This window comes from Solea solea, chromosome 1 (assembly GCF_958295425.1).
Source record: "Solea solea chromosome 1, fSolSol10.1, whole genome shotgun sequence".
Taxonomy (NCBI): domain Eukaryota; kingdom Metazoa; phylum Chordata; class Actinopteri; order Pleuronectiformes; family Soleidae; genus Solea; species Solea solea.
Window position 1 is genome coordinate 1233285 of NC_081134.1, and position 13845 is coordinate 1247129.

General features: G+C 40.5%; 1 protein-coding gene across 4 annotated transcripts in view; it reads left to right on the top strand.

Moving 5' to 3' along the window:
• arhgef4 (Rho guanine nucleotide exchange factor (GEF) 4) overlaps positions 1 to 13845 on the top strand; it is an 83811-nt gene that overhangs the window by 31232 nt on the left and 38734 nt on the right. For 3 of the 4 annotated variants that reach the window (XM_058629859.1, XM_058629866.1, XM_058629875.1), the window contains 2 exons: positions 688 to 954; positions 1278 to 1407. In XM_058629859.1, the coding sequence (XP_058485842.1) occupies positions 688 to 954; positions 1278 to 1407 (397 nt within the window). Of the gene's footprint in view, positions 1 to 687; positions 955 to 1277; positions 1408 to 4880; positions 5371 to 13845 lie in introns of those variants that run through there. The other variant, XM_058629883.1, reaches the window with a different exon arrangement.

The following is a 13845-nucleotide window of genomic DNA, read 5'->3' on the forward strand; positions in this document are numbered from 1 at the left end:
TCACGTAACAAAAGGCTCAGCTAATATCCCATTCTCACTGGTTCAAGAGCCCAGTTTCTCCTGAGTTAAATGCTTTTTTTTATTATTATCATCATTGTTATTATTATTATTGTTATTATGATTTATATATGATTAATAATAATAATAATAATAATAACAATAATAATAATTTATTTATTTTAAATTGGGACAGCCCCCAGCATCATTTGTTTCATCAATAATATTATGTAAATAATTGATTTAAATGAATGAGACTGAAGTTAAACATGAAAAACTGTCTCCACCGTGATAATATCACTGAGGGTGAGGATGTTCTTCTTTTTCCTCGTTTTGTTTTTGGCACATTTAAGACTTCACAGCTCATGCACGTGAAAACAAACTAGCTCATTTCAGTGTGAAAGAGTGAAAACTGAAGGTTGTGAACTGCTCATTATTCTGCACCAAAGTCCCCAGTTGACTTTATAGGTCGTGACGACAGCAGAGTCAGTGCTCAGTGTGTGTGAAGTCCATGAAGCTCCAGTTGTTTACGTTCCTTTCTCATTTCACGTCATACAAACACATTTCAGTCGAGTTGTTGACTGTTTACCCTCTTATGTATTCTGCTTACCTGTGGATTTAACAGGAGAAGAAAAGGTAACTATGACTAACCAGTTAACTATGACTAACCAGTTAACTATCACTCAAAAGGGCACACACAGTGATGGTCGACCTGCCAGCCAGACCAGAACAAGAAAGCATTTGGACGTAGAGGGCGAAGGGAAGTCCTCCGTGGTTCTTGGTGGACTCAGGACGGGCCACTGGGTGGATGTGGGTCGTCATGGAAGTTGTCGTCAGAGAAACTGTACAGACGACCTTTGGATTGAAGAGCAAAAGAAATATAAACGCAAATTGGCTCGAGCCATCAGAGGAAGCGTGGGACAGCTCAACACTCTGATATCAGCAGACATGGACAAAGTAAGATGTGGTCACACTGTGAACAAAAGAGATCCACAAACACAGGAAATCTTTGTAATCTTCATCATCTTCCTCCTCTGCGTTGCTTCTGCATGCCCCTCCCCCTTTCTGACACTTCTTCCTGGAAACATAAACATCTGTTCTTCTGTTGTCTTTCATGCGTGGTCTGATCCATGTCTAATGCACGTCACTTCATGTTTGTATTCTTTTCTCTTCATATCCTCTCATTGACGTCTAATGATTGATATTGTCATATACTGTACGTGTTCATCATCAGCAGTGATGTAACAGTGATGGAAACCAATCCGCTTCCTTTGCCACAGACTGATGACGGCGTCACCTCAGGACTCGTCAAGGCTTTCAGAGGAATGCCGCTCAAGGCCCACTGCTTCTCACACAGCACTCCCATTGGACTGGACTGTCTGGGCTGGAGGAGACACGTCTCTTACACCTGTAAGTGGACACTTCTTTCACATGTTTTCACACTGCATTTCTCCCTCTTTCTTCTCCTCATTCACCGAGAGTTTTCTGAATGGTTTTATACGCGAGGCTTTTAAAGCCAGGCTTTTAAAGCCAGGCTTTTAAAGCGAGGCTTTAGTGTGGAAGTCTCCCGTTTAGAGGTTTATCTTGCTTCGAATTGTGCTTGTAGCTGTGTTAAAAAACTAAAAAACAAGAAAATGGAGACTGAAGTTAGTTTCAGTGTGTCGTAAATAAATCGTGATCAAGATATCGATATGCACGATACACATATAGCAGATGAACGCTTGAATTATCAAAAGTGGTGTGCTCCTGAACAACAACTTCTTGTATAAACTCTCTTTCTTTGATTCTCTTTATTTATTGCAAGTAATTTCATCATCACAATATTCAGCGACGTTATCACATATCACATGATTTCCTGGTATCATGCAGCCCAAGTCCTTAGTCCTTAGTCCCAGTTCCATCTGATGTCACTATAGTTAGTGTAGTCTTGTAGCCGTATTATTATTATTATTTGGGCTGAAATGAACACATATTTAAAACCTAAACCCTCAGTTTCCATAATGAATGAAAATTCAAAACTGAGGGTTAAGTTAGGAACACAAACACAAGTAACCTTAATGTTGTTTCTTATCCAACTCAATCACTACTTCTTCTCATGGATCACTCCCTGTGAAGCAGTTCTTGTGTTTTCATGTGTTGCATCTTTTTATTTGTATTTATTTACCTCAGTTACTATTAAACAGCCTTTTCTCACAAATGAAGTGCTGACTTATAAAGTCCAAAGAGAAAGCGTTGGTGGCTTGTGTACCTAAAACACACTTCAATTAGCCCAGATTGCCCCTTTAATATTTGTGGCTTCATAATAATGACGTTTGCTATATTACATTGTGTACTGATAGAGAGATTCTCTGTTATCTGAAACACAGATTCACCCGTACTTTGTGGCAGTTCTTATTCTTCACAGTTTTACAGTGAAGTGCACAGTTCACATCATGGTTGACTGTTGGTTTACATCTTTAACAAGTCCATGATTTACTTTGACATAATCACAGTGAACCACTGCAGTTCCTCAGTGAACCTGCAGGCTGCAGTAAGTTCCCACTGAAACTCTGTGAAACACACTTACACAAATATCATCAGATTCTATTTAGACAAAGAGGTTTTTTTTCTGACATTACATGACAAACATTTCTTCACATTTTATCAGCGGAAATAAAATAAAAACCTCTTATTTCATCTTCTCTGAATGAGACATTCACAGTGATGATTTCCATTGCTTGAGTTTTGGCACCACTGCCACAAACACCATAAAGAGACTCTGCTTCACATAATGTTTATTTTTCCTAAATCAACACAATAGACAGTTTTCTTGAAAATACATCCTCACTTTAATTTCTAGTAGATTTTACGTTATTTGGACACAATGTGTAGACTCAGTAACCTCTAAAGACAAAGTGAAATATTAAAAACCCTTATTTTAGTTCTTTGTTGTCCCTTGGCAGCAGCTACAGCTTTGAGTCTCTTTGATATTTCAGTTTATCTCCAGACATGTTTCAGTTGTTCAGCTTCAGATGATTTTCAGTGTTAACGCACACGCAGTCAGATAACTGTCATGACTTCAGAGACACGCCCTGTTTTCACTCTGGAGGTCAAACCCCAGAAATTGTCCGAGTGATTGGCGAGAGATGGAGAGATATGAAGATTTAATGTCATGATTATCCTGACCGAGGGATTTGCTATTAACTTTATTATTGTGACAATTAAAATTAAGTTCTTAACATTTTGGTAAATAAGAAATATAGTTTTTACATCACAGATAGGATATTTACAGTCTTATAATTGTAAATAAGATCATTTTAAGTCATGAGGTCCTGGAATTCCAGGCTCCCCCTTGTGGTATTTGTGTTTTTGAAGGTGACATAGACCGGAAGCTCCAATTAACGCTGCGTTTTTGTGTGTATCTGCGTCATTACCTCGTTTATGAAACCCTAAAGTTTCAGAACAAACAGTTCAGCCACTGCTGAGAAAATAGTGTTGTATTGTTTTCCTGGGCTCTGCGAAGCGGATCGACACTTCCTTAATTTGATGTCGTCATCAGAAATCCTCACCACCGTAGCGCCTCCCGGTGCGGGCACTAGTCCGGGCACATCCGGTTGCGTACATTCAACCGCAGAAGAAGAAGAAGAACTAGTCTCGTTGTAGCTGCTGAGATGCAGAGCATCCACCGTGCCAGAGGGGGAGCTGTGTATCTGAGCGCTGGCCTATCTATTACGTCACTTCCAGGTACCTGGCCAATCACAGGACAGTAGGAAAGCTCTCGTTGGCTGGCCAATCACAGCAACTGTTTGGTCTGAAACAGCGCGGCTGACGAGAGCGTCAGCGAGGAGATATTTTGATCGGCTCGTTTGCAGCGATTAGGAGGTTTTTAATCATGAAAACAAGTTAATATATGTAAGTAGACCTCCATAACTAACATATATGTGTGATACAAGCATTCTATGTCGCCTTTAAGTCACTCACTCAATCGTCTTCTACTGCTTGCTCCTCTACTTGAGGGTGGCAGGGGGCGCTAGAGCCAATCCCAGCTGACATAAGGTGAAAGGCGGGGTACGACCTGGACAGGTCACCAGTTCATCACATGTAAAATATTCATGGTTTTCAGTGTGAGTGTGTTTTACTGTGATCTGTATTTGGAGTTCCTTCTATAAACATTCATATCGATCTTTTGATGCATCCTTGAATCCTCACCTTGATCATAGCCAAGTTCTCCATACATCTCCATCCTTTGTAAGTGTCATGATATTTATTTATGGTTAAAAACAGCTGTTAATGACATGGGTTCATCTCCTTCATCAGCCCTCAGAAGTGATTTTGAGTCATTTTGAGCAGCTGCAGCAAACGTTCAACTGGCTAAAAACTACTAGTTAAAGCTGATTTGTCACAATGACATGTTTGTGTTGTGGTTGAGTAAATCTGCTCTGAACACTGTGGACGACATGAAAACAAACACATACGACAGTGTGTGTGTGTGTGTGTGTGTGTGTGTTTGTGTGTGTGTGTGTTTGTTAGTGTGTGTGTTTGTGTGTTTGTGTGTGTTTGTGTGTTTGTGTTAAATAGATGCTGCACATTATTCCGTTCTGTCGTGAGACAAATGACATTGTTGAGTAGCAGAAATCCCCCTACAGGACCCCCACTGATGTCAGCGAGAGAGAGAGAGGGAGACGCACGGAGAGAGAGAGGCTGACAATGTGTGAGGAAATGAAGCAGCGTGCAAATGGGTAGAGAGCCAGAGAAACAGAAGCCGGGAGGGAGGAGGGAGGAGGGAGGAGGCAGGATCTGAATGAGAGGCCATCCAGAACAGAGAGGAGAGAGAGAGAGAGAGAGAGGGGAGCACTGTGCCAGCTCTCTTCTTCTGTGTATGGGAGGAGGAAGCAGCATGTTGACAGCTGAAGCTTACCTCAGCAAATAGTGCAGCAGATATCAGCCAGGAGACCTCCTCCTCCTCCTCCTCCTCCTCCTCCTCGTATTACTCCTCCTTTTACTCCTTCTCTGCATTCTTTCCCTGCCTTAGGAATAAACCACCTGCTCAGGGTCTTTGCGTCCTCTTCATTTCCACTCACTTCTTCACTGTCCACTTGCGTCCCCCCCCGTTCTTGTGGTGCATCCAGATTGGGATGCGGACCCAGCAGGGCTTGGAGGGGGGCGTGCCCCTGCCCACGGGCAGCTGTGGCAGTAGCGGCAGCTCAGGTTTGTCGCCAGGCTCGGACTCTGACGGAGGAAGCCCCACAGGCGGAGGAGTTGACAGCATGGTGGATGGAAGTCTTGGGGTGGGTGGATGTATAGGTGGAGGTGGAGGAGGAGGTAGTTTAAGCGGCACTCTGAGGGGGGTCCTGTCTCACTACTGGAGCTTAGAGAGTCTGCATTCTACAACAGGTAAGAGCCACACACACACACACACACACACATACATGATGCGGGTGTGAGACAGCTCTGCCTCTAAATCTCTACATTTCCCTGTTGTCATACATATGGATGCTGTGAGCTCAGTGTGTGTGTGAGCAGATGTGCAGACAGACACACTGCCTGAGGTTAGTGTGTTGGATTTGCAGTGCGTGTGTGTGTGTGTGTGTGTGTGTGTGTGTGTGTGTGTGCGTGCGTCAGCTGACGCTGTCAGCGGGTGATGTGTTTGGGTGTGATGGTTACCAGTCGTGCATAAATCAGCTTCAGTCTTTCACGGTGTGTTCTGTGTTTGCTTGTTTTCCGAGCTTGTGCTGATGGTGGTTCTCAGCTTTCAGGAGTCTGACTCAGCCCATGAGCTACGTGTTGTTTTAAATGTCCCAAGTGAGTGCAGAGTACATTTGGTGTGTGTGTTTGTTTTTAATGTGAATTTTGTCTGGTTGTTTGAACACGAGTGTACAGAGATGACAGGAGGGCAACAAAGGTTGAGTGTCAGTCCAAGGAAATACTGTGTGTTGTGTTGAGACAGTCACAACACACATCTCTCTCTTTGAGTGAGGGAGTGTAACATTTTTGGATTGATTAATCATTTTAATAAAATATTCAAAAATGTGCTATGAATGCTGATTACAATGGATGACACTTATGTATTGATTCATTTGTTGTTAATTGACCAATAACCCAAAACCTATAGATAAAAATTATGAATTTAAAACACTAATTTATTACATTTGACAATGGCATATTTTAACTTTTGTGCCTTAAAATAATTGAGCAATTGATGACATTTTAATTTCACAGGGTTTATATTTTGAGACAAAGTCCAAATCAGATCTGCATGTGGGTTTAGTTTAAGCAGTTTTTGGAGCAGTGCTCAGAAAGGTATTCTGTATTACAGGGATTACGTTCCTCTAATAAATTCCAGAGAGGTCGTCTGCGAGATCAGTTTTGAAGAAAAGCTATTTTTACTTTAAAGAATGAAATCCAGCTTCCAAATAAAATCATCACTCCGCTGTCATTGGTCAGTTCGTGCAATGCTGCCTTTTTGTGCAGCCATGTTTCCTCAGCTGAAAAAGAAAAGTCCACTCCCTGCTCTTTACAACTGTTTCCAGGTAACAATATGAAAATAACATAAAACAGAAACAGTGTTTAACTGGGTTTTAAAGGGGATTTAAGTCACATACAGTATGTACAGTAGTGCCATCAGTGATAAAAACACGGATCACCTGACCCAAACCTGACACAGTTATGGCAAAACACTAAAGTTAGCGTTCCACTGCACATGTTAATCCTGGTTATGTGAATGTAAACACTGTGAATCAGACTGAAATGCAAATGAAAGGCAGCACAAAGCTCACAAGCCTCTTCCAACCATGTCATCTTATGCATGTATGTAGATTTTGTAGATTAACACACACACAATACTGTTTTTCTCTAATCCCTGGTGTTATGATCATGCCCCTCTGATTGCATGTGGCTTGCTCACAGTCACTGGCCGTACCTGTCATCCTGTGTTTCTGTTGTCATCACGTGACTGTTCTCACTGCAGCAGTGTGAGAGGGAGAGAAACAGTCCGTCAGCTCCAGACTTTGCTGTGCGGCGTCATGGAGACGTCAACGTAGCTGCCTCACATTAGCAGAAAGATGAAAAGGGCTTTTTCAGGGGTAAGACTTTGTTTCCGGGTTAGAATTAGGTTTAGGTTAGGTTAGGATTGTGGCTTAGGTTAAGATTGTGGCTTAGGTTTTTCATTGTGATGGTTAAGGTTAGTGTAATGGGCGAGCGAGTTCATTATGTCTATGAGTGTCCTCACTGAGAATGCTATTCAATAATGTTATTGTATACATATCAATGTGAGGGCCAAAACACCTAGAAACCATTGGAAGTGAGGACATTTTGTCTGGTTCTCACCATTTTAAAGGGTTTTTTGAGGGTTAAGACTTGATTTTAGAGTTGGAGGATGATTTAATATATAATATATATATATATAAACATTGTTTGTTTGGTCAGAAAGATGATGAGAGAGCATGTCATGAAGTGTATGTGTCTTTTACCACATGCAGCAAGTCATTTCATGTTGTCACATTAAGCATTTAAAAAAAAACATGACTATTGTGTACACAGTTGTGTTGAGACAAGATTCAGGATGATAACATCGATGGTCAGTTTTTAAGATGTTTTGTTACCGGTGATGACTGTGGTCCAAAGATGGAAACATGACATTACAGCAGCATAAACTCTCCAGGGAAGAGGTCAGAGTAGATCACTGTTCACATCCGGTCATTGGGTTTTTACCACTTTAATGATGTTTCCTGATTCCTGTGCTTGTAGTTTAAAGGTTCATCTTACTTTAATCTATTAGTTCAAACTAGGGCTAGTAATATAAATCAAATCACAAGATGACAATATCCAAAATTTAAGAAGATATCTTGTCTCACGTCACAATATAAATGAGATATAATATTGATATATTGCCCGGCCCTGAGTTTAATCAACGTGACTATAAATATTCTTAAACCAAACCATAATGTGAAAAGGTGCTGCAGAGATTTTGAGATGCTGGTAAATTAGTGTTCCCCGTTTTTACTTGGAGAGACACTTTTTAAACTTGTGATTTGTGCTTATGAAATTACTTCTTTTTTTTTAATGCCTTCAATCACCAAATAAAAATGAAAAATGCTAATAATGACACAAGGTCACAACACTGACCTCATTTAGTGCCACATCAATTCAACATTTACCCCTGATTAACACGACAATGCTATGCCATGACAGCTCTGGTCATATTTATCCGTCCCTCCGTTTAGGTTTGGTTTAAACCAGTTTTCTCAAATGGTGAAACAACCCAAAATTAAGTGGGTTGCAAAAAAAATGTTGAGGAATGGAAACGTCTAGGGAAAGTATTCATTATCACTGCTTCCATTGTCATGACAACAGAGTCCACCATGTTAGAAATGAGTGCACTGTTAAGAATTTGTTAACATACAATTCAACACTTAGCAGCATTAATATGAGTTTTCAGTAAAGAATGAACAAAACCACAGTGCATTATGGGAAATGAGTAAAACACAAATCCATCAAAAATGAAATGTCTTAAACAATGTTGCTAATAAAGACAAACTTAAGATTCAAGATATTTATTGTCATATGTTCAGTTAAGATAAACTGTCACACTGCACAATGAAATTCTTGATTTGCACGTTCTCCATAATCACTACAACAAGAAAAAAAAAATTATATAAAGTAAACACAGTATCAGAAAAATATAATTTAATGAATTATTAATGAATAAATGTCATGTTTTAACAGCTCATGTGATGCTGCACTTGTTTTGTCTGAATTAAAAAACTGATCAAAGTAGAAGGATGTTTGTGAAAGTAAATACCTGGATCCTCAGGTTTTTCTGTGAGGACCCTTCCTTCCACAAAACTCTGCATAAATTGATGAAGTAGTTTTAACAGTAATACAGTAGTATTACTACTTTAACAGTACTGTTCACAGGCAGGCAGGCAGATGGCAATAAAAACTTTATTGGCAGAGGTAATTAGGACGTTGCTAAAGTACCAACCTTATAAAAGCTTTGTTTCATCCAATATGGAACCAAGTCGTTAAAATGAAGCAGTAAAATCTAAGTATACAGTTGTCCTGTGTGACACAGGTTAATCAGTGGTGCTTCATTCTTGTGGTTCATACGTAAACACTCGTATATGTTCATCAGGAAATCTTACAGACCATGAGTTCTGTGATAAAAGTGAATATTAGTATGAAGTATTACTGTATCACACTGTACATTGTGTCCAAACAGAGTGATTTCACTTCAGAGGATGATCAGTGTATCACTGTGTTGTTTTTGCCCTTGACAGATATGAGAGGAACTGAAGCAGATTTTGGCCGTGATATAGATGATAGAGAGTAGATGAGAATTTTAATCTGATTAATGTTGGAGGGATTTCTTTGGGCCGGAACCCAAGTGAAGAAAAAGTCTCCTCATTCAGTGCTGGAAAAGTAACAGGGATGTTTTTCTGTCTCAGGTGTGATCCCATGGCAAATAACTGAAACGTGTGTTTTAATTAGGATTATGTTTCCAAACGATTACAAAACAAAAGAATTAAAACAAATCCATTATTATCCATTATGACCAAGGAAGCCGGAGAACCCGGAGAAAACCCACACACACACACACACACGCACGGGGAGAACATGCAAACTCCATGCAGAAAGACCCTTGTTCCAACCGGGGGCTCGAAACAGGGTCTTCTTGCTGCAAAGGCAAGAGTGCTGACCACTACACAACCGCGTGGCCCGTCAGGATTCATAATCAGGCTATTTACCATCCATCTTACAGCATGTTGTCTCCCACTGATGTTCATCAAACCATTATCACTCATAACAATGTACAATGTAAATGATGACACACCATTCATAAATGTGAACATGCCTGTGACTGACATGTGCTTGTGTTATCACTTGACACACACACACACACACACACACACACACACACACACACACACACACACACACACGCACTCTCTGCATCTCTGAAGCAATAAAAACAAAAGGGAGGAGAGAATCATGTCTGAAAGCATCCATCACAAAAAAGTGGGAGGCACAGGGCTCTCTGGGAAATAGGTCACAGTGGAACCGAGATTGAGCCACAGGCGTCTCCATGTTCTACCTCAGTTATAATGGGACAGTGGAAACAAAGGATAATATGACATGATGACAAACGACTTTAAATTCAAAAACTTCACATCACATCAAAACGTGACCCTGACTCATTGATTTTTTTCTCCCGTGGTTGCCATGGTCACGCAGACAATGATAAAAGGAAATAGCTGAGCCTGTTGACCAGTGAAGTTACCTGCTGTCACAATCAGTGAAGGTGTTGCAGCATCTTTAAAGACTGCATTTAAAGGCAGAAACAGAAACCAATGTTTTTACCTAAAACTGTGTTTTAAAAAGAAAATTCTGAATCAGAATACAGTTAGTTTCTGAGTGGGTTTCACTCAGACTTCATAACCTCAACCACAGTTCTAATCGTAACCTTGTGATAAAGGTCTGTAACATTTAAAAAGAAAAAGTCATTTCAAACCTGTGAATGTGAGTGTTGCTAATCTACCAAACCATGACAGCACGTTTCTTCCACTTTGACTTTTTTGACTGAAGCCTTTAGTTTTAATGCAGCAGCCATTTTACACTTCACTGATGATATTAATGAAAAACTGCAGGCTTTGACCTGACGTGTCCTGTGAAAAACACAAGGCAGACACACCTTGAGAATGTCTGGTATGTCAGATAAGATCCTGACTCTGACAGTCTCAAGAAGATCACACTCTAAGTTCCACTTACTGAGTCTGAAGTCAGTGACGTCACTGGTCAGTGAGTGATGATTGTCTAAGTGGTTGGTCAGTGGTACAACCTTCGCTCTACATCGTCATAGACAGGGACTGTTCATCTATCATCATCATCTACTCTTCATCTCGTATAAAAAGTGGTAAATACTGTTCCGATGTTGCAGTGACAATGTCTCCAAAAAACTTAATCATGGCCCAGTTTTAGACACTTTGTATTGGATAATAGTTGAACTGCAGACTGTGGTATTGTGGGAGTAGTACAAGTATCATGTACATAAGCAAAGGTCCAGATAATGTCCTCATAGTACTGTACAGTACAGGTACTGAAGGGAAACCAGATGATTGAAAGAAGATAGAAGCCGTGCAACAGCAGCGCAGCGAGACAAGTTCAGCAAACACATTCAAGAAAATAACATCAATCTCGTTCTCTGTCATAATCTGTGACACTGACACTGACACTGACACTGACCACACATGGTTTCATATGTCAACTCCACTCTAATGAAGCTCATAAGCTTTGACTATATACTTATATTATACTTTATCCATATTTAGTTTTAATCAGAGAGATATGATCAGATGCATTTTCATTTATCAGCAGGAACAATGACCTCATGATAAAGACACTTAACCCCTGGTGGCTCCGCCTGCATGAATGTGTGAGTGACTGCATGTGAGTGGGTGAGTGGAAACAGTGTTCGAGAGGAGACTTTATAAGAAGAGCGTTTAGCATTTACAATCTACTGTTTACTGTTTACTTTGTGTTTGAACTGTGATGGATGTTTGTGTGCAAACATAAATATAACAGAAATAAATAGCTGAACTCAAGAGCACGTTCAGATGTGGTTAAACCTCATCATACTGTAACTGTTGTGTATGTACATGATGACATGTTGGCTTCATCTGTTCATCATTCAGACAGAAATCCCTTTTACATTGTTTCCTGTGCTTCACTCAGACACCAGCAAATGAATCTAAATAAAGAGCAAATGGTATTTTGAAAAATGAAGCCATCCTTTGGGCTCATGATGGACAGTGATGACACTGAAACCCAAATATTCCCGATCACACACCTATGCTACAGAATCCTGGAAAGCTTTAGTTTGTTTTTCCTTCTCTTGTCCTTCACTTGCCCATCCCCCCCTTATACTCCCCTCCTCTCCAATAACAATGCAAGGTGTGCAGCAGCAGCAGCAGCAGCAGGAGGAGGAGGAGGAGGAGGAGGAAGATGTTGAGCTTTTTACAGACCCGTGAAGAAGAGAGGAAGACGTGTCTATGTGTGTCACAAGACATTTATTGTGCCGTTTGTAGGCGCTCACATGTACTGCCGTGTTCGGCTGTGAACACTGAAGCAGCTCAGCCTTTACTCGCTCTACACCTCCTCCCCCCTCCTCCCTCCTCCCTCCCTCCATCCATCCATTCTTAATCTTTGCTTCACTCTGTCATCCCTCTTCTCTACATTTTATTTCTAATGAACTATGGGATGGCTCAGTATCATTGTTTGTGTCCCATACTGATATTAGAGCCTCAAGTATCTACAGATACACATGTCATTTTGCTCCTTTGAAATGATGAAGTGTTAACAACTGTTTTCTAACACATTTACCACCTGCTCATTTCAAGCAGTTTCAAATACACAATTCTCCCACTGTGTAACAAATATTCTGCGCATGACTCAGCATGACTCAGCATGACTCAGCTAAAAAACTGTTGCTGATTTCATTAACATTTCTACAGCCTGTGCATAGTGAAGCATGTGGTTTGGATTGATGGGATTTTTGTCTGTCTGATGTCTGATCCAGTTATTATTATTATTATTATTTATTTATTTTTTTTTAACCAGTATTAGACTGATAACAATACCAGGTGGCTCATCCCTAGCATAAACACTGACCTTGTCAGGACCAGATAGAAATCAAAGCCTGGTTCTAGTAAGTAAGCCAGAACCTTATTTTTGAGGTACTGGTTAAGGTTAGAGGTCATAAGTGAAATGAGGTTAGGTTAAGGACGGGGGGTAGGTTATGGGTTAGCGTTAGGTTAGGATATCAGGAATGACAGTCCACCTGTGTAACTGACGGTAATTAAGGCCCCTGACGTTATGATTATGATTATTGTCTTTGTTACAGAAAGCTGAACTGTTTCCTCTTGCACGACGATAATGTCATTCACTGGTTATAATGAATCCTCTCGTTCATGTTAATCCCTGTCTCACACACACACACACACACACACACACACAGCAGAGAGGTTAAGCTCAGTGGGGATGAAATTCACTCCATTCAGATAATAGTGAGTGTGATGTCGCTCGGTCTTACAGTGTCACCTGCCTCGTGCTTATCTCATCCACTGTCATTGTAAGAGCACATACAGTATAATCCTCACATGAGAGCAGCTTTACCTTTTCCTTAAGTCTCTCATCTCTTCACTTGTGTTGATTAGTAGAAGAGTTTCCTCAGCTGCTGATCGCTGGTGAGACACAAGCACATGCTCACACACAAATGTGTTCACAGTTGACACTTGAGCTATAAACCTGCCAAGTCTGGAGTAGACTGGATGAGCAGTCATGAGAAGAAAAGGACAGTTAAACAGACTGAGGTTTATGGATTTATATAATTTATATAATTTATATAATTTATATTTATATGGATACATAATACTGTGTCTGTAGACCTTTGATGTACTGGCTACATGAAAACATAGATGATGATGATGTACTCAAATACTTTGCAGTAATAATCTCCCAGAGTTCAGATTTCTCAGAGTTCTTTTTCTTGTGTGTGTTTTCTTGGCCTATAAGCGAAGAGATAAGAGAATCTGGCCTATTGTGATCATAGCTTTCTGTCCTGAGCTGCTCTCATCAGATGAACATGGACAAACTCAAACAGTAGCGTAAGTGTCCAAGGTGCAACAGCCACATACCAACAGGGTCACGCTGCCAGTACAAATTTGCTGCCACGGCAACAAACAACCTGAACCAAACTGAACTGCATGAAATGGACACAAGTTACTGAAACACAACAAACTGACAACTGACAAACAGCAAGAACACAGGGTTACAGTCCATGTAGTTTTCCTCATGGATGTTCAGAGTTGTTTG